The 21,651-nt window shown below is 45.7% G+C and overlaps 1 protein-coding gene across 1 annotated transcript in view; it reads left to right on the top strand.

The window, feature by feature from the left end:
- The first annotated feature begins 7,630 nt into the window (after positions 1 to 7,630).
- LOC131262952 (collagen alpha chain CG42342) overlaps positions 7,631 to 21,651 on the top strand; it is a 94,632-nt gene continuing 80,611 nt past the window's right edge. Inside the window, exon 1 of the mRNA XM_058265060.1 lies at positions 7,631 to 8,339. Coding sequence (XP_058121043.1) covers positions 7,631 to 8,339 — 709 coding nt within the window. The remainder of the gene's footprint in view (positions 8,340 to 21,651) is intronic.

Below are 21,651 nucleotides of genomic sequence, written 5' to 3' on the forward strand. Positions count from 1 at the left end.
ATCATACTATTTTTACGGCTAACCGAAAATTGTTCAATTGACGAATTTTTTAGCTGTTAGGGTTTCAAACTATCTTACAATCACGGGCTATAAAATAAATACAAGCGGAATTTTACTGATATTAAATAAAAAAATTGATAATATAATATAAAACAAAATAGCCATTTCCTGGTTTAATACAGTTTTTTGTAGAGCAGTATGAGTGGGAGTGTTAGGTTGCACCCTTAGTGGGGAGATAGAGCTTTACAAAAACTTTACAAAATGCAATTTAAAATATGCTGATGAATAGTCTTAGTAACCCGCATTTTATGCATATAACATTCGTGGCATTTGCAGCTGCAATTTATTTATTTATATTAAGTTCGTTTGAAAAATTTGAATCGTAAATTTGGTGATACTCTCTCTTTTTTTATGCTTATCAAAACAAACATAATAAGACACACTCAAAAATATTCCTATCGATCCTAAATGTTGCTATGAAGATAGTAGATTTTCCTAACCATTCAAACAATTATTTTAACCAGATTTCCCAGCTACGCATACCCTTTGTTCCAGTCCGAAGCACTACCGCGTAGGACGGTGAACGATGAATTATGGTGATGCTTATCCGAAGAATCAAGTGAAAGAGAACCCATTCCTAAGCTACCGGCGGAAGATGCGCGAAGAAGCTGCGCAAAAGACTCCCATCATGAAGTCCTAGAATAATTTGCAAACCGTACCGAACCAGCTAGTGTTCTACAGAAACGGAACGGCCGCTGAGGGTCGGTGGGGACAGAGATGCTGTCATTTTGGCGAAAATAAGAGTGCGTATAAACAACCACCAGCCGAGCGCTCGCAATTCCGTGCATGAAGGCGAGCGAGCGGTAAAACAGTACAGTCAACAGGCTAACGAAATCCAACCAGCAAAGGAACAACACACCGGGAGGAGAAAAAAAGTCATCATAATACGATGCTCAAAGGATGTTGTTTACTATCGCCACGGTTGCGAGGAGGTTCCCACAAGCCACACTCTTGTGGCACGTGCCTTTCGCGGGGGACCACCAACATCCTCGCAGCTCAAAAAGATGATGCACGTTAGGCGGTAGGGCGAAGACGGGTGGGTGGAGAAGGAAATGGAGGGAGATCAAGCGATAGGAAAAGAGGTTCACATCATGGGCAACAGCACTGTTGGTCCCGTGCGGCTTATGCGTTTCGGTTTCGACTACGCAGCAGCCGAAAAACCCTGCCAGCGGCCGAATGAATTATGATGTGCGGTTCTGGCATGGGCGGACTGGGCCCCGAGCCTATCCGTAGTTGATCTCGAGCGCTTGCTATCGGGTCGCAACATCGGTACGGTTCGCCTCCCTCGCAAGGGCCTCCTTTTCAGCCTCTTCTGCACCCTCGAGCACCGCGATTGGACGGGATAAAAATGTCAGCATAACCATTGAATAGAGTCTAATTATGCGGGCAGGCTATTTACGATGTTTGGATTCCATTCGACTGCTCACAGAGCACTGCCCTTGTCCCCGTCGGGCGTCCCGGTACAGCGTTTGGAGTGAATACTTTAATTGAGAGGCTTGTTGGCCGCCCGGCCACACAATTGGTCCGGTGAGAAGGCGAGGAGTGAGAATATGTGTGCCGTTCGTCCACACACGGGCCTTTCCAGCAATGGGCATGATACTCGCGGTGATTACTTGTAGCTCGGTGTACAGCGTTTCCCCGGGGAGTTGCCGGACATGTCGGAGGATGGTGCGGGAAGATAGCGTCTAATCCGTACGCATCGCGTCCTTCGCTTCTAAAAGAGTCCCCGCCGCCTCCCAAAAACGTTGCCTTTAGGGACCGGAATCCAAGCCGCGATGTCACCGTTAATTTAGCCCGATGGCGCGATGGCATCAATTGAGAGGGAAGTTACCACTTGACGCCGGGAGAAGCCGACTCAAGTGGCCGGAGATCTGCGCTTCAAAAGCGCGCGCGATCGCGAGTGATCAAAACAAATGCGGCTTCGTCGCGCTGGAGATGTCTTTGTTCGTTTAAGTCAGTCACACACATGCACACAATCATATTCAAACACACAGATGAACATCCGACCGGGGTTGAGATTTTTGTGAACGCATGGTAATGCTGCTGGGAAGTGATTCCAGTACCGCCTCTTCCCGATGGTTATCAGCTTGGAGTCATTTCCTTTTTAAATTAATCCAAATAGACACCGTTTGGCGGGAGGTGCAAGCGGTAGCAATGGTGGAACGCGTGCGGCCAGAACGGAACGGTGGAAACAAACTACGTTTGATTAATGCTTGTTTAGGAGAACGCACAAATCATTACAATAGAAAAGCATGATGGATATCTGAATAAATCACACTAACTGTAGTGCTGTTTTTTCGTTTGTCAGAGATTTCACATAGATTCTATTTTGGAGAACAAACCGAATGCCGTGTGCTTTATTGGGCGATGATCGTGCAACAATTCATGTTTCTATATTATAACACAATGCAGTTTGGGTTGAGCGTCGCAAAAGAAGAAGATACTTGCAAAAGAGAAGCTATGGAATATGAGCCATTACACTGCGCTTCAGAAATAATCAGCTTGCTTTAAAAATAAGTGGGTTTCTGCGAGGGAATTGATTAAAACGAGGTATCATAATTAGATTTAATAAATATGGCGAACATTGTTTATTTACAATTTAAATTAAAACAGTTAAAGAAAAATAACAAACACCGCGATGTAAAAACAATGTTAGAAAAGAGTGTATGCTGTTGAAACACTATCTATAATTCTGCATTACGAAGCACTATCTACAATTCTACATATCATTTTTTTGTCGACATAAATTGTCGTGTAGCTTACAAATTCAATATACTCATTCACTGAAATATTCAATACAAAACATGCATCAAAATTATACAGAATTCGAAGGATAATGTTGAAGATGACATATTTTTTTAATTATTTACATATTTTATTTAATCATATTGAAAAAAGTGTTGCGAATTCCGCTTGTTTTTAATTACCGAAGATAACATTAATCTATTTTAAACTATTGAAATAATGTGAGAGTTCCTATAGTCTCATCAACCGCGTTTTTATTCTATTTAGTCATTTTGATTTCTATGTGCTATAGATACATTGGTTACGTAACTCAACAATATCGTACAAGCCTCAATCAACCTCGCAAAGTAAGGACCGACACAATATTCATCCCTCTTTTTGCTCCATCACTGCCAGGATGTCCCACATTTTTTCGCCTCTCCGGTCGCCCTTGATTTTAAATGGCGACGAAAAGCTTTGACCGCAGCATTTTCATCCTAGCCGCTGATTATACGCCGTTTGATGGCGCCGTTAGATCGGAGCCACGACGAAATCGCTCATCAACCACATCACAATGGCCGATGGAGACCCCGCGAAGCATCAGACACTTTTGACCGATGACTGATCATTAAATCCGCACCCACCCAGTGCCTCCTCCTGCCCTGATTGGCAGCTATTGAATATGTCCCATCAGATGAGGAGTGGTTGCGTAAATTTTCGCACAAACCTTGAACTTTCGACGACACCCGTTCATTCCCGGTCTTGCTTTGGCCGCCCCGGGAAAACGTGCAGCATTTTCGTCAAATCCGTCAAATTGGCGTCTCCGGTTGCCGCCCACTCCGGGTGACACGTCGAAAATTCGTCGTTCCGCCGACGAAGCAATCCCTCGTCCGTATCGTGAGCCGTAAGTCAGGAAATTGAAGTGAAATAAGAACGCCACTTTGCCGTCTTTGGTCCCTCGCTTATTGGCCCAACGGTTCCAGCATGGCGTGGAATGAAGGAAAATTAAATCATCCCGGATTATTTCATGTAATCAGTCCACAGGAGGGTGAATTTCGAAACATTGGGGTGAATTTAGCAAGCCGTAAAATTTAAAAATAAGGAAAGTCATCCGAGACTCTTGAGCGGAAAATTGTTGCGATGCGGAAGCCATCGTTGAGATTAACGGAGATTTATGCCCTAACTAGAAGGGATTGAATGAGTTAAAAATAAATAGATAAATAAATGGAGTTAACTTTCACACGGTGTATGTGTTGTCATATTCGGATGGCTAACATAAAACATGATATGTTAAAATCATGGACTTCTCCTGTTGTGTAAAAATTATTAACCTTTTTCCAGCAGCTATACTTCGATGTCCCTTCGCTAGATTGTTGTTGCAATGCGAATGCTGGGTAAATATTCGTCTAAAATGCAGCTGTTACGACACGCACGTTCAGCATCCACCCGCACATTTGAAATACGTCCGCTTGATGGCTTTCCATTCATATTTTATCTGTTTTGAGGCAATGTATCATCTGTCATACTTAACTTTTACCCATCTAAAGCGGAAAAGCATAAGGATTTACTTATGTTTGCATAATTAAACACAAACAAACTGATCCGGGGTGGATCGGGAGCCGATTGCAATGATGCACCGAAACGCAGCGCATTCGCGAACAGGCCTGAGCTAGATATATTTACCGATAAGCGCCATGAAGTGGAGTCTGGCCAGAGGAAGAATTGGCTTCATTTCCTTAATGTCATCGACAACAATCGGGTCCTTTCAAGCATTAAGCACTTCACTGCCTCCGGTCTTGCGGAGGGTGCCGATGAGAAATGAAACGGAAGGGAGAAACAAATTATGCATCAAAAAGTCAATGAATCGTAGCGTGGACGAGCAGCATCGCGGTGTGCTCCGTGGTTGTGGTGGCATCCTCGTTCCGAGAGATTGCCAACATGGCGCTTCGCTTCGTACGACGTCCGGCGCGCTGGAAAGATGCACGGCCAATTATGCGCCTCGATTGCATCTTCCTCGAGTAAGATCATTGCATCCGCCTCTGGAAGGGAACGGTTGCTACCGATGATTCCTACAACTTAATCAACGGAAGCCGGGAAGAAAACACCATTAACTGAAGTGAATTATGTCTTCTGAACTATTGTCGATGGTAGTCAAAAATCTATGGATTAAAAACACTTTTGCTTCTTGTTTTTAATCATATTGCACGAAGGCGTTTGGATAAATAACAGCAAGTTGATATATTTAACCTAGTGTTGTGTAAAACTAATTGAGATTCATCAAACTGAACGAATCTTTAAAGTGCATCTTTGAATCTTCAACGATTCTCAGTTCTTCAGAGCGATTCGGGAGCAAACGGAAACAGAAATAATCGTTCGCCAGACGGTAAACGGAACGGGAAGAAGATAATTCAAACGATTGACTTTAATGTTTATATTTCTGTGTGTGTGTGTGTGTGTGTGTGTGTGTGTGTGTGCATATTTTTCTCTTTTTCTCGCAGCGATCTGGCTCGATCGTTGAGCCTTGGTTGCCACCGTATTCGTAAATGTAAAACAACTAAAAGGGAAAACGAAACAAAATGCAAATTGAATGATGCAGCAGCACGCCAAACACGGGGGAACAAAGCCACGAAATCGCGTCTTTCAGCCCCTGAAGGGCCCATTCCCGCGCGGACCAAAAGGGCCCAGGACCGTCCTTTCCGACGGGGAAATGTCTTGCGTTACCCGCGCCACTCGCTGCTACCCTTCCGGACAGATGCGTGCACGTTCAAGCACACCGAGAACGTAGTGGAATGGGAAGGGCTTGAAAAATTATCAAATTACATGCATCTTTGCACCGCATTCACCTTTGGGCATTCGAGAACGGTCATCCGGTCGTTGAGGAAACTCCCGGTGGGGTCAGGTATTGATGGTGGACGGAGAGGGGGGAGAAAATCGGCGTGTGGAAATTAAAATATTACCTTCCCTTCACGTCGCTGCCCGATTGCTCCCCACGGCGGTCCTCGAACGAGGGCGAGGAAGATCGGTCGGAATGATTGGAGAAACAAATAAAGCAGAAATGAGTTTGAGGCAATTTGGCGGCAAGCTATGGAAACGGCAGTGCGGGAGGACCGTGCTAGGTCCATGGCCCGTGGCCAAAGGAATGCCGTGATTGCCTTTTGCCTTCCTCGCGCAAGGACACGCCGAGCAGAAACCGATCGCCGACGAGATGGCTTATCAATTAAGATGATTTTCGAGAGCCACTGGAACGGGGTCCTTTTTGCGCGCAACGTGTCGGACACGATATTACCGACCGTGCAGACGATGATGATGATGCTGATGAGGATGGCGATGCCCGTGGAAGTAGGAATTGATTTGAGCCGAAAGGAAAATCGAAAAACGGATTGCCCCGCGCTTCCTTTGGACGGTGTGTTTCAAGGTGTCGTGTCCTGGTTTTGTTTTCGCGCATCGTACTTTAAATGCAAATTATTCTGTCGCCGCGTGTGACGAATGGAGAGCGATTGGTCGTAAAGTGAATGCCGGAAAGGTTCGAGAAAACTTTGGCCTATCACGATTGGTTGCCATACTTATGATAAGATGACAGAAAAATATGAAATTAATGTAAATGACTCTGAAATGTTTGTGTGTCTTATCGTCAAACCATGCCCTGTGCTTACTATTTGTACAATTAAAATTTTAAATACCTCACAAGTTGACAAACTTATTGATGGAAAATCCAAAACAAAGCCAATTGGACATTTTGTGTAAATTAAAAAAAAAGTTAGTAACCTAGTTCAAATCTCGACTCTCAATTTTCTCGACAAACACCGTTTTCTATGAAAAACCATTTAATTTCGGACCTACCGTAGGAATGTCTCGGAACTGTGCGCCCATCACTACTTGAATTACCGATTGGAAACGGTACCGGTACCGGGTTCCGGTCATTTGATCGGGAATCCAAGGACTTCGAACCGGGACCGGTTCTATCGGTTCTGGCAGCCCACGTGTGATCGGTTCATTTCGAAGCAGCATCCGGTAGTCGGTGTTAGCGAGCGAACCGGACAGCACGCTTTTTCCGCGCTCGGAAGGACGAACGATTGACGAAGTGTTTGGGTCGGAAAGGATTTAAAAAACATCCCGCTTTTCACTACTTGTGGATTGTGCTTCGAACGAGTGTTTCTGGTGAATATTTTTTTTTCGTAGCGTGAAATGAGTGGCGTACAATTTTTAATAATTATTGCGTGATTCCGGTTCCAATTACAGCCGGTTGATAATTTGCAACGATGTGATCATTTTATTTACAGCTCCCTCCACTCGATGTTTACAGTCCGATCTGCCGAAATATCAGTCAGTTCCAAACGAAGCTATAATTAAGTTTTGACGAAAATCCGATAAGAATTGTGCTGGAAAATTGCTTCCCGAAAATCCTCAATCCACAGCATCCCCCTCAGTCTCTCGGGGAGCAGATTAATCTTTAGTGCCATCAAGGGTTTAGTGCTCGAGTGTGTTTGTGTTTTTAAGTGAGTGTTCGTGTGTGTGTTTCAAGAATTTATTAGTACACGATCGTTCGGAAAAGGTAACCGACACGAGGTGGGGGCGGAAAATTAAAGTGCCCGGTGAAAATCGAATCCGCCTTCTCGCATGAAGGCCCGATAATGGAAATGCTCCTGTGTGACGACGTCGCCGCCTCGAGTGTCCACGCGTTTCCCTGCATCCTTGTGTCTCGCCCGGGCGTTATCGCGCGCAATCCTGATTCTTGCCAGGTTGGTGTTTAGTGTGTGTGTGTGCGTGCGTGTGTCAGTGGGGTGTTTGGAGGTAATCTAGTCTCCAAAGCTAGTGCCACACGAAGGTACTAGGGGCCCGATGCAAGATGGCAACAACAATCGCGGCGAACGCAACATCGAAGCGAAACGTCGGTCCGGTCGATCCGGTGTCTCCGCAGCAACGGATGCCGGCTCCCGTTGGGCAGCCGGAAGGAATGATGGCGCAGGTAGCACCGGCAGCCCCGATGCTGTCTCAGGGGCCCGCTGCTGGTGCAGGTGTTAGTGGATACAACGGTTCCACGGGGACGGCCGAACGCGCCGCAGCAAACGCCAAAAAGTTCAATGCCAAAGCGAACGCCAGTCCGGCGGGTTCCGCCAACCCGTCCCGGAGGAAAGGCAGCGGCAGCGGCCTCGAGGGGGGCCGGTGTGAGAAGCCGTCCGCCCACTCGCTGCTCAACTACCTGTTCTATCTCATGTGCATCGTGGCGCTCGGGGCGACGGTGTACGCGAACCTGCGCCAAGCATACGTAGAGGATAAATTAAGTAGTCTAGTTAGTATCGAAGAACGGCTCAGTCTGCTCGAGGCTCGGGTGAGCGATGTATATAGAAGAATCACGCTGCGCAAGGACTCGCCCCGGGGTGAGACGGAGGAGCAGCGGGAGGACGAGGAGACGGTTTCGGATGTGGTGAGAAAGATTTCACACCAGATTGCCGAACTGCCGCGGATGCGGCGTGACCTGTCAGCGCTCAAGGTATCCCGCAAGGATCGACAGGCGGCGGTCCAACAGATTGGCAACGAGTGCATGTGTCCACCAGGTAAGATATTTACCCTGGCCATTTATGTTCCAAACGAGGCTTTAAACGAACGTCGTTTCTTTTAAGAATTGTAAATCTTCATAGTTATCCTTCCATATCTTCCTGTATTCGATTGACAGAAGAGTAAAAAAAGCTTTGATTTTACTAGGTATTTCTTAAAATGTACCAATCACTTTTCATGAAAAGCGTGTTTATGCGAAGGTAACAGCAAGATCAACTAAAAGACTTCGCAATTAGATTAATTTGATCGTAATTAAGTGTGATAGCCGGCAGATTTCTCGACTGTGTGTCGCCTTCCGATCGGAAGTCTCCGATTGCAAGTAGAAACAATTCCGTGCACAAAGGATCTGCGGATGATTCTTCGACTCTTTGTGACACAAAGCCGTTACCTAGTCCTCGGGAACATCGGAGGATTCTAGATTCTAGCGAGCTCGTGCAGAGGAGTCTGATTTCAGTCACTTTGCGAAAAGGGATGATTTTATCTACACGTCGAGCGTGTGATTCCGGAAAATGAGGGCGGAAAAGGGTTTGCCTGGAGTTGGTCTGCCCGGAAGCAAAAGGGGGAATACAACACTCGCCAAACACAGACACTGTACCTTCGGTGTCATCTGCAGCGATAGGCTCTAGTGGCAGTGGCATTTTCACAAGATTTCTATACTCCCAGAGAATGGATAGATCGCTTGGACTGTGCTGCACACATACTGTGCCGTTCGATGCGAAGATGGAGGATAGGATACAATTCGAACGGACAATCGGACTACAAGTATTAATCACACTTATTAGCGTACCAAATAGGAAACGGAAAGAAGCACCCGGACACTGAAGCGAAGCCAAACCGATTATCCCCTGAACGGGTGTGCGGGTGGGTGTTTTTCTTCATGTTTGAAGTGGTGGCTAACACTGGCCACAAGGAAAAGGACATCCCTCGGACTGAGGGGTTGGGGATAGAAAAGACAGAAGGATGAAGACTGTCATCAACAGCAGCAGTTGTCCGTATCGGTTCGTTCGGCAGCCATCTCCGATAGCACGAGGCAACTGACCGGATCGAAAGTGGGAAATTGATTTTTCCTCAAACAAAGAAATCGTCGCCTTCGTACCCCTAGCTCAGGGTTGGTCCCGATGTTTCATCCTGTTTTTCCCGTTCCGTTTTGGAGTTGGCTGGCCGAGGCTAGGGAAACCCACGAGCCCACAGTGCCACAAAAGAACATGCTTACAATCGAGTGTTACAATTCTAATAAATCAAATTATCCGGAAACGATTGGAACTCGAGTGCGCGGGAGCCGGGTTTTGAATGGCTTTTTGTGTATCTGTATGTGTGTGTGTGTAGTTTTGTGGGTAGTACAAGCACACGAATCGTTGGGCCATACAACGGTATCACGTCCGCCCGCTTATCCACCCGGAGCTTTTCCGCTTTCCACTCGTGGCAAATAAATACACATTGTCACCCGCACTCACAGCAAAACATAAATTTCCTTCCCGCCTTACCAACATCCAGAGCTTCCGGCGGGAGGTGCCTTGAATGGGAAAAATGCTGTCACATTCCCTCCGGGGCGGAAGCCTAGGCGTAGCGTCGAACCGGCGATCCCTACGCTTGGCGGATGCTGTTGCTTTTGCTCCGGCACGTCCTGTCCCCTTGCCTCTGGCCATTCGGGGTGGTAGGAAGCAAAAGTAAAAATATAAAGAACGCAACGTGGCCGTTCGGTCCGAAGGGAAACATCGTCGCCCCGCAGCGTGCAAAATAAGCACTCAATCTTCTAATCCAATAAAAGCGACGACAGACTGCCACCATTACCCAGCAGTGGGGCAACATCCGAAGGCGATATGAGTCGAGGAATTGCAGGCGACGGGAGCGCTGTGCAAGAAAATACCTGGATCACACACTGGATCAGCGCAGACAAGCAGTGGGACGATAGGATTGAAGTGAAATGAAAAGGAAGTTGTAATGAACATTAAACGATTGGCAATTTGGTACAACATTGGACGAAGCAGAAAAAAAGAAAGAGGTACACACACAACGGGATGGTGATTTGAAATGATTACAGAATGGAACTGGAATGGTACGAAGGAGTAACAAAAAGAGGGAAAACGAACGCACAGACACACGACAGCTGGCTAACCCTTTTGTACCGGTTCCTGTTGAAAATAATCTTACAAAAATCCGATCAACATTTTCAATGATGGTTGTTACATGGTTTAAAGGTTACATAGAAAAGGTTACATGAAGTTAACCAGATCATGCTTAAACCTCTGATAAACTTTCAATACGGTTATTTACATTGTAACCATCTCTTTTGGTTGAAAAAATTTATAAATTGCACCTAGGCAATGAAATGTGCGTTCAGAAAACATAAACCAAATATAAGGATGGAAAAAGGCCAAAATTTAAGAGATTAATGCTCTACCAAACATCTTTAGCCATCTTCAGTTGTTATACGACAATACTTTATAAATTGATCTATAACATCAATAACAAAGACACTGTTTAAGCTCTTTAAAATTTAACGACAATAGTTTTTCTTTAGATTAAAAATTTCTAAAATAGTTTGAGCAACATAGAATACTTTTGGAAATCTGTCATTTGGTAGGTAGAAAATGAAAATATATTCCAAAGTTGTTTCTAATCGTGGGAAAATACTGCGCATGGCATTCGTTGTAAATATGCAGTCGATTTAATTTTATATTGAATTCAACTTCTTTTGGATTTTCGGAGATTGGATTCTTCCAACTTTTGAGATAAATCAACTTTGTATCTGACAGGAACCTATAGCTTGCAGTGGTATATCAATTAGGTGAAACCGAGTAATCTACGAATATATCTCAATAGCGTGCATGTTCAATTTGATGCTTATCTGGCAGAAAGAATGTTAGACTATGGTACGATCCTGTAATATAAATTACGCCATAAGGAATCGTGCAGGATAACCACAAACAAACAAGAAAACCTTAGTTGGATATTCGCACTCTCGTTCGAGCACGCGATTCATCCAAGGGTTCAATTAAACGATCTCGGAGTTCTCGCTGAGACTTTGCAACGATCGAAAACGACCGCGTACGCCATCTGGACACCACCGCCGCCGTCCACCTCGTGCCCTCGTGCGTGCGCAAGGCGGGTCAGATAAATCACTAGCAATTAATCAACGACGGGCGAGAGGAGATGATGTGCTTGTGCCACCACGTGGTACGTCTGTATAGGGCATGCTCGTACAACTTTATCTAAACACAACCATCACGTGCGGTTGTCGTCGTCGGTCTATGGGGTGGTGCGGTGTCGTTTAGGATTTCTCTGGCCCGATATTTCTAAAACTCCCGATGATGTGCCCGCCAGCATCCGCCGGACCAGATGATCGTTGGTGTGGACGTGTTCTTTGTGTGTGTGTGTGTGTTTATTTTCGTGCCGTTTTGTTTGCTAGTTAGTTGACTCTTCTTCTTGGGCCCCGCGTGCGCTACTCCAATGTTGGTTCGTTAGCGGCGAAACGACGGAACACCTGAAGTGGTCCTCCGGGAGTTTGTGACGAGGTGTCGGTGATGGACCGTTTTTGTTTTTCCATCCACTCGTAACTCATCGCACAACGCTATCGATCACCTCAGGTGTCCTTTCCAGGCCAGGGAACCGCGCCATCATGCCCGGTGGTGTGTGTTCTTCTGTTTGGGGTTTGTTCTTTTTTCACTACAGTTGCTGTGGGTTGCGCCGCTGTTGTCGGGCTTCCTGTTTGGCGCACCTGATTGTTAACATTTTTACCCTCCATCCTTTGCACGGCGGCAATTTCGTGCCGTGTTTCAACTCCGGCAATGTCGGTCCGACACAGAAACAGCCGTGCCGTACGCTCGCTGCTCCTCGAGAAGGGTTTTCCGGTGGGCGCGTGCAGACATAAGGGTAGCTACTTCCGTTTACGATCCAGCCTCCGGCGAACGCGGACAGCGTGAGCAGAATTCCGTTCCAGCCCGGGTGGTGGAGTTTTTCGACAGCTCCCCGAACTGGCCGGTTTACGACACCGCAGGGTAACATCGGCCACGGTCGAGCGAAGCGAAGGTTAGGAATCGGAAAACCGTTACCGATGATTGAGATTGTCCCGAGAGGCGGCACAGGGATTGAGGGATTGGAAGGGGCGTGTATATTTTGGGCCCGAGCTGAACTTTTTTGCCGGATAGCCCTCGTGGAGGCCCGCGCTGGTGACCGCAGCCATGATGAAAGTGTGGAGCATAAAACAAAACAAAAACCAAAGGCACGAAAAAGCATCATGAAAGCTAACCGGGGAACCGACGCTGCTGGCCACCCTTTTCGGCGCTGGGCGTTGGACGATGGCAAATGGGATGTGATGTTGGGCCGTGAAATGGAAAGCGAAGCACTAGCTTCGAGAGAGGCAGAGGAGAAAAAAAAAAAAGAATGATCCCCGATAAATTGGACAACACTTCGCCCGTTGAAAGTCGTTTGTGATAGGGACGAAAATAAAAAAAATAAAAACCGATGGCTACGGTGGCTGCTCCGGGCGTCGTTCGAGAACGGACTCCAACGTTGGGCAACGTTTCTTACCGACGAGCTAGTTCGAGCTAAATCGTTAGTACCCTATTGGTGTTGGTTAGTTTGGCTTATCACATCTAGCTTCGAATGAACGACGATGGCCACGAAAGCATAACGGCACGGTGTTCTTTGGTATGCAGTGATCCGTCTTCGAAAATCAATCAAAAGCCAGATAACAGTGCGCTTCAAAAAGAAAATGCTATTGCCGGATATTCAGCAAACGTGGCGCAATTTAATTAGCATCACCGAATTGATTACACATGGCTTGGCAGCCACATTGAAATAGCTATTTGTTATCGATGTAGGACATCCATGTGGAACGACAAGAAGGCATTTTATGTTATGGTGGCCAATAATCAAATTGGTTTTAGCTTCCAATCTTACTACCAATTAATATATAAAAACAGAGCAATGTTATTACAAATTTGTTGAAAATATTTGAAACTTGGTAGTTTGATCTACTGAGAAAAAATATAAAATAGCGATAAATCAAACGAATGTTGTGAAAAATAATGTCATTGAATGATTGATTCGTGATACATTAGTATCATTTAAATATGTTCAAGGTTTTTTTTTAAACTTGCCTCGCGTTCTATGAAATATGAATCAATAGTAATCGTTTGACCCATCTGTTTGATCCGTTTATTGTTACTTTTCATGATTTTTGTTAAAAACTGGAGCAACACCTCGGAACCTCGAACAATTTAAAATTGAACCTTTCAAGAGGACCAAATCAGTCGCATTCGCGTTCCCAGCCAGAAACCTGTGCAAAGTAACGGACCGTATGATAATTATCCTCGTGTTGACCAAGTTTGTCATTAACATTATCATATCCAGCATAGCACGATTGAATGTAAAACTGATTGAACGATGTCTCAATGATCGAAATTCTGGGAGGTTTTTGCCCAAAATTTTTGGAATAGCGTGTTTGATGCATTGTACACTGGAACTGACACGAATCTGTATTTGGCATTATTCCACGACCGGAAAATTAAGCCAAAACCATGCCCTTCAAGATACCTGCAGGGACCGCCATTATGAATTCATTGGCTTTCCACTTTTAGCTGCTCTTGCTTCTCCGCAGGTTTTCCGCTTTCTACCGCATCGCAAGCAAAACTCTGGCACTAAAATGCTGAACCATATTTAATATGAATTTCCACCCTGACCGCGGGACGCTTTAAACAACGGCAAGTCCAGCGTTCGGACGCTGCGGTGGATCGAGCGGAGTGTAAAAAACCTCTGACAAAATGAGAGAAAACGCTTGCATCGCACAATTTATGAAGCAACCACCCAGTACGAGGGTGGCGCAGGATGGATTTTGCGTTCATGTTTTTATTTGACCGGATTTGCCGTTTTACTACATACCCATGCAAGGGTGTATGTGTATGTTGGACGAATCCCTGATATCGTCCGGTACCGTGGACCATCATCGCTTCCGTCGTAAAGTCCAGTACGACACGCGGTATGACGCGGTGAGTATTCGGCAAGTGAAACAAATTCGCCGTCGGTGGCCGGGCGTTTGTTTTTATTAGTTTCTATTTCAGTATCCGCTCCGCTTCCCAACCACCGGTGGATGAGGGGAAAGGGGGGCAGTGGTGTAGGTGGATTGTGGTGGACAAATCAATTTGCGTCGTTCTGCCAAAGTCGTGGGTGAAGGTTATACTTTCGTCCGCTAGCAACTGTGTTTATAAAAATGCAAATTCTCTGCTACACTCTTCCTCGAACAGTGGAGCTAAAAGAGGGAAGCTTGGGGGCGAAAAAAGGACGCGATTCATTTACGACAGGACATCAAACCATACAGGGCTGTTTCGAAACCGTTGATCAACGGCATGCACATCCGAAAACTCCGGTAGCATTTCGAAGAAGGTGCTTCTGGTAGTGGATGGAATTGAATTTGTTCCGGTTGACGGGGATGGTGTCGTTTGTCGTTCGTCCACAAACAAGTTCGTCGGTAGGAGTTACATTCCATAATTCTGAGAAATCATAACCAATGCTGTCCAGCACACTGTTGCCGACAAAGCCGACAATGCCCGCAGCCTTTTGGAGAGCATCGCAAACCACCCAAATTGAAGATGAAAAAAAACGAACTTTACAACCGTGCGGATAACATTACGTAAAAAATCGCAAAACCGAGGAAAAATATCCTTGGGCAACCCAGCGGGCGTGGGCATGAAAAATGGTATGCCCACAAACATACAAAAGTAACTCACGGGTTGGAACCGTGTGGGGCGGCATTTCTGGTACGATTCGCGAACAAGCCAGATCCGTTCTTGCCAGGTTGCTCGAGACCAAATACGGTGTCGTTCTTGGCGAGTTTTCGCCTAGATGGTTCGATTTGTGGGGTTGGAAAAGCTAGAACGGGTTGACCACGGGGGTCAGTTGGAAAATGGTATTCAATGCAAAGTTTTCTTATGCCTTTTTTATGTCTGTTTTCGTATAAAAAGACACAGCAGGGGGCATTGTGTGAGTGGAACTGAGAGTTGAGTTATTTATTTGAAAATGATTCTCTTTGTTCTATTTGATGGAAACCTTTAGACGAAATTATGGTGTAGAGTGGAGAGCAATAAAAATTGTGTACCAGATGTTTGTGGTAGAACCCACAAAGTTTGTCACGTTATAACGAAATGTTTTTTTGTTTGCAAAACAAAATACAAAAATCCATCGTGATTGAACTGCATATATTAAGTAGCTTAATGTGCTGTAAAAAAATAGTTGAAGTTCTGTAAACTGTATTTTCTAAAGATATTTCTGAAACTCTCGTTGAACTAATCTAAGAACAAGTTAAAAGAAGCTTTAAAACAATTCGATTGACGAAAAATTGATAACGGTTTTTTGTTTTCGGTTTGTAGCAAGGATATTTTCTCAAGTTAGTTTAAGTTGTGTTTAAGTTGTGTAATTTTGAATTCCATGAATTACGAAAACAAGTTAATACTTCACGCAAGATGGATTTCAAACTTTAGATTATAAGCTTGTTATAAGTCTACACATCAACATCAACAGTCTATTTTTTTTCTTCATTTAGCACACGGGCCGGGGATTGTGCCTCCTAGAAATATTTTCTATAAAGTTACAAATCCTTCTCCATCTTTTCATTTCAATTCAAACTTCTTGTTAGCACTGGAAACATTAATACAGAAAAGATATACTGCTACTATTACGTGTACTGGTTGAATTATAGTAAATCTTATTGATTAAGTTTAACTAAAGAAAATAAAAATAAGTCGTTAATCTTTTCCTCAGTCATAATGCCTTCCCCCGAACTCTCAGGTTCTGTTGGGTCATATGCGTTGAGGCTTTTCCCAACGATCCTTTCAATGCGACGCGTGGTGCATTGTATCAAATTCCCGCACCCAGCCTCAGATCGGAGGCAAGCGGCGCAGATTTGCATCGCAACCGGCCAAGGACAGGATCGGGCTTGATCGGGCCTCATCATTTCTACCACGGCTTGCCCGTCTGTCCGCCCCATTTATTCCGCCTGGCGCGAGATAATTTATGACGCTTTAATGAGTGTCATAACGTATTTTATCGCTTGGAAGTGTATTTCTGCGCCCGATGAAGCTATTTATATGAGCCCGGTGACGGCAAGCCAAGCGGGATCTGAGGCGAGCGGACGGTACAAGGGTGACAGTCGGGCGACTACTACTTCATCTCACGTTCGCTCCGTCAACATCTTCCATCGGGTGCATCAAGCAGGCAACGGGTGACCGCTGCTGGAAGGAGTTGTATGTGTTATTAGGCGCAATTAAACGTTTACTTTATTTTCGTGCCTTTGCGTCGGGGTGTGTTTTTCTTTCCTTCCTACCTTGTTGGAGACTCCCTTTCGGTCGTTTGTAGAACCGGTGTACCGGCCGGAGGCAAATATGAGCTCGAATCGGGAGCATCCGCAACGTGCACGGTACTTTTCTTTTGATTTCTTTTGATACAGCAAAAGAAATCCTTCCGATTCGGTGAAAAACGTGGCAAAAGGGGGGAAAGGCGAGCAAACGCTTTTTTCTGTTCTCTCTTCCTTATTATATCTTTATATCCTGCTGTTGATGACTTCAGCATCATGTTTGGTATAACTTTTTTGTGTGTATGCCTTCACTCCAACACTCGCTTTCTTCCCCGAGATCGTAAGCCTCTGACTGTCTCCAGTCATGTCATGGACCGTCATCTTCTTGCCGTCGGTAGAACTCAGAATCATCGCTCGGAGATCGGACGGCGTGAACCAGTTTAGGTCCCGGGTTGGTTCCGCTGCGCCAGGACGCTAGCGCGGGGTTGGCGGAGAAAATTGTTTCCCGTGTACCGGTGTCAAAACAAATCTGAGTGTCGGTGCGAAGAATTAAGAAATCACACACATCACACACACACACATCCTTCCCACCCCGGCGCGAGGAGGCCCGGGACTTTTGAAGAAAGTCACTACGCTGCTGGAACACGATCCATTATGACTTGGTGGATCTCGGAAGTGGCTGGTGCTCGCTCGGGATGACGCTGAAGAAAGTGGACGTGGGAACTCGACGTGTGACGATGATGATGATGTTCTTCTTGGGCGAGCAGCACGAGCAGCGAGCTTGGAAACGAAAGGTTGATGGAAGTCCGGGCACGTAGCGTCATTCCGCGTTAATGTAATCGCTGTCGGAAAGTGTTGTTTTGACGTGGGGAAGATTTGACCCCCGGTGTTCGCCGTGTTTCGCTCACTTGGGCCACTTGGTGGAAAAGAGGGTGTGTAATGTTCGCGCGGCACGGAAGATAATCCAATGTTCGGATTTACGGTACGGTGTGACAGTTCAACAATTTTCACCCACACGCTCGTGGAGTCAGAATCTGCTAGCTCGGCGATGCGTGGGACGAAACGAGCCTTGCGGATGAACCAGTAGCCTAGGACTTGCGCAATAAGCGAAATCGCAAGGTTTATTGGAAGCTGCAGTGCGATACCCGAACGAAAGATATGACATCATTGAAACTCTTTGGCACACTTTACACTCCGGTAGCATTCAGTTTCGAAATTATTCCCAAGAAACAACTTAAATGGGAACCGGTCCCGTCTCCCTCGCAGGCTTAACGCTGAACAAGACCTGTCCTTAAGTAGACAGGATCAAGTTTTTCGAACAACTCATCATATGCATAGAAATTGTCACTTTCTGTTTAGTCCGCATTAATGAGCAACACTTTCTTGAGCAGCTCACTTCGTGTAAACCTACCGTTCCTTCATTCAAGCTTTGAAGTGTGTACTTAGCAGGCGCACATACACACAAGGGCAGGTGAAGTTTAATGTATGGCTCAAAATAAACAACTTCCTTACACCCCCGTCCCCAGCACGGCGGGGAGATCTGGCAAACCTTCACACAGAAGGCATAGAAACTGTTTATTTATAGCAAGAATTATGATTGCATCCTCCGAGGGTAGTCCCAAGAGAGAATGTTTCACGAAGATTTTCTTCCATTGAAATCGACTTGCGAAGATGAGGAGGATACTTTTCGAAGGAGCAAAATCGCACCCGGCCTGGGCTGAAAATGTGAAAGCCGTAAAATGTTATCGATTTCTCGCTCATCATTTATCATTTTTCAAGTCCTTCTCCTGAGGGATTCCGGGTGGGGAAAAAGCTAGAGAAAGTGAAGAGCGTCAACCATTCGATTTAGGTTCGTAGGCGTCCACTAGGAAAGATAAACATCCTTGAACGAAGATGTCCTTCGAGTGGGTGGAGTACCTATTTTATTCTACTCCGCTTGCCACGACAAATATTCTTTGTGACGTCTACGGTATTGGTTCCCATTTTTGTTTCTCTGCCTTTCTTCCAACTTTTATTTCCTTCCACCGAAGGCACACTCGGGTGCTCATTTTCCGCATGTGGAAAGTGGAGTGTGTTTGAACGATCCTCAAATGGGCGGCATCTTTTTTTCTCTCGTTTCCCACTCGTCCTCCTCCCCGCCGGCTGCTTCAAGAATACGGCAACCGCAAAGTGGTGCCGAACCAACGAAATGTCGGTTTCGGTCGAAAGGGTTAAAATAAACACCGAACCGTTCCAACCACAGATGGTTCGCCACAGGAGGGGAAGAAAAACGACGCACTTGCAGACGAACCGACAGATGACGGCTTTTGAATATATATTTGGGAGCCTTTTTTTGGTCACATCCCAACCAACGGGCTACGCCAAAGCAAACACGCACGCACGGATGCGTCAAAAGCCACCGAAACTCGCCGCGGGGCGACTTCATTTCCATCGCCAGTGCCGTTTGATATGCCACCGGAGAAATGGGCCGCCCTTGAGACGGTGGTGGTGGGTTCCCCGTCGTGAAAATGTTACGGAGGGAGTAATATGTTTGCTCTGTTACGACCAGAACGCAACACAATGCGACCTGTCTCGTGCACTCCCGAATGTCGGAGTCCGCTTTTCGGGTGCCCTGTACACTTGCACTTGGAACGTGAGGGCTTCTCCTTTACCTCTGAGGAGCCCAAAAAAGGTAAAATAAAAGCCGGCAGCTTCGAGAAAACGAAGGAATACATCTCGAAGCACACGTTTGCTTGACATAAATTTATCTATAAACATGAGGAACGTAAATAGGAACGGTATCGTTTTCCGTCGAGCATTCCCGCCCGGTGGTGGTCAACGTTCTACCGGAACAAAGGTGTCCGAAGAAGGTTGGCAACGGGTCTATGCTTGCTATGTTGAACATAGTCGCCTCGTTGAACCTGGTGCAACATGCACCAGCTGCAGCCGAGCGCGGCGAGTGCATATGCAGTTATTCATTGCTCGAGCGCAATACTTCTAAGCGCTGGCGTTTTCCCTCGTGCTGTGTGGTCCCCGGCCCCGAGTGCATGGTGTGGCTTTGTGCCCGTGCTTGTGTGCTCTTTGTTACAAACGATCATAAACCGTTCCGAATGCCTTCACCTCGAGGAGCCCCGTAAAAGGCAACATTAGGAAAAGTCATAGAACAAAGCATAATCCATGGCAGGTTCATATTCTTCTGCTACATTACTGGCAATTTGTTACTGGATCCGGTTGGTGGGTGGGTGAGTTTGGTGAGTTTGGTGGCTGGCTGGCCGGCAGGGAAGTTTTGCGAGCCAACGCGCGGTCATGCGAAACTGACGCCCAAGTTGGGCGTTGTGGTTTTTTTTGCGCTTGCTTTCCTATCGCTATTATTTTTGTTTTATGCTCCGGTTTTTATTTCATTTTGTTTTTTTTCCGTTCCTTCCCGCCCCACGGTGTTGCTTTGTATCACATCATTTCCATGGGTGGTGGGCGGAAAAAGGAAAAATTTAATAAATGGAGCATCTGCACCGAAACCGACAGGTTTTGCCCCGAGGAAAACGGGGAACGGGGGCCGGAGTTGCCCGTAGAAGTTAGATCTCTTTATACACTGAGCAACTGTGCAGTGCGGGTTGTTTTTTTTTGTTGCTCTCAGTCAGTGTTGTTTGCTCCCGAAGTGGGTGGAGTTGCAGAAATGGGGCAAAATAAGGCAAAAAGGATGAATACAAATGATTGTACTTTATGTATGCACTCACACACGCACGCGGAAAGTGTTCTACTTTTTCTCCCTTCTTTCTTTGGCTTATCTTTTTCCTTCGATCCCGCCTCGGCTTCGGTTTTCTCCCATGGAGGAATGTTTGTACCGGTGAAGGGGAGCAAATGTTCAGCTTCTGCTACGGCAAACAGGATTGAAATATTTATAACATAAACACACACAGGCAAACGTATTTTTCAGCAAGCATGCGAGTGATCGCTAGCTTTGACGAATGGAAATTGCTTTGATCAAACAGCAATTTTTATCGAATTAAATTTTTCCCATTCACTTTCCACAATTCACTTTGTTGTTTGCCGCTCAGTTCAACTTTATTTTCCTAAAACATTCCTTGAACTTTTTTAACGTTTTCTCCCTATGATTTAAGCTTTCTTTCTATCGTAGCAACTACGTTACGGTAGATGGTTGAATGGTTTTATTTTGGAATCTCTTACGCTAAAGTGCAGTTAATAAAAGCCTGTCATCAACAGGGAGTGATAATAGCAATCGTAAAATTGATCAATAAAAATCCCCGAGGTAAAAACAGGGCTTTTCGATCTTCCATTTTCTTTTTTAACATCAATCAAATTTTCAAATTAGAAGGCTTTCTAGCAATCCCGAGCGAGTGCTTTCAGAAGACTTTTTCCGATACGATTGCACCGGATAGTACATCGTTCTGCAATTTATTTTTGACCTAAACTGCCTCTGCATCGGAAGCTAAATTACCGCAAACGTCCGTTCCGTTTTTCTTTTGTGGAAAATGGCCTTACTCTGGCTACGGTGGAGGAGTTTTGCATGACAGCTCAAGATGATGAACCCAGACGGGCAACGCGTTCCTTTCGTGTGTTATTGTAGAATCTGGTTAAGAAGGAACGAAGCAGCCTTTCGGATGCCCAGGATATCAGCGCATCAGAAGGATGACTTTCCTTTTACCGATAGCTTTTTCCTGCCGGTTCAGTTTTCTTCTACCTTCGCACTGGAAGCTAATGAAGTAGAAACGGAATGCAAAGATTTATGAGTTGTCGACTAATGTACGGTGCATTAGAATGTATGTGTGTGTCGTAAACATTGCTCAAATGGAACGATACGGTGACAACGTTGCTCTATTTTCCGTTTGCAAAGTCCCTCAAGATAATGGAATTTCAATTTTGCACAAAAACGACCCGCCACTGAGCGTACGGAATGTCTCGACCGGTTCGGTTGATCCGCTGGCAACCTGTTTAAGTGGAAAAGATACACTAGGCAGTCAGTCAAGAGCAAAACATTGAACCCAACCCCCCGGGGAGGAATGGCAGATTGGTTCCATCTAGCG

The sequence above is a fragment of the Anopheles coustani genome, chromosome 3 (genome assembly GCF_943734705.1).
Source record: "Anopheles coustani chromosome 3, idAnoCousDA_361_x.2, whole genome shotgun sequence".
In the NCBI taxonomy this organism is placed as follows: domain Eukaryota; kingdom Metazoa; phylum Arthropoda; class Insecta; order Diptera; family Culicidae; genus Anopheles; species Anopheles coustani.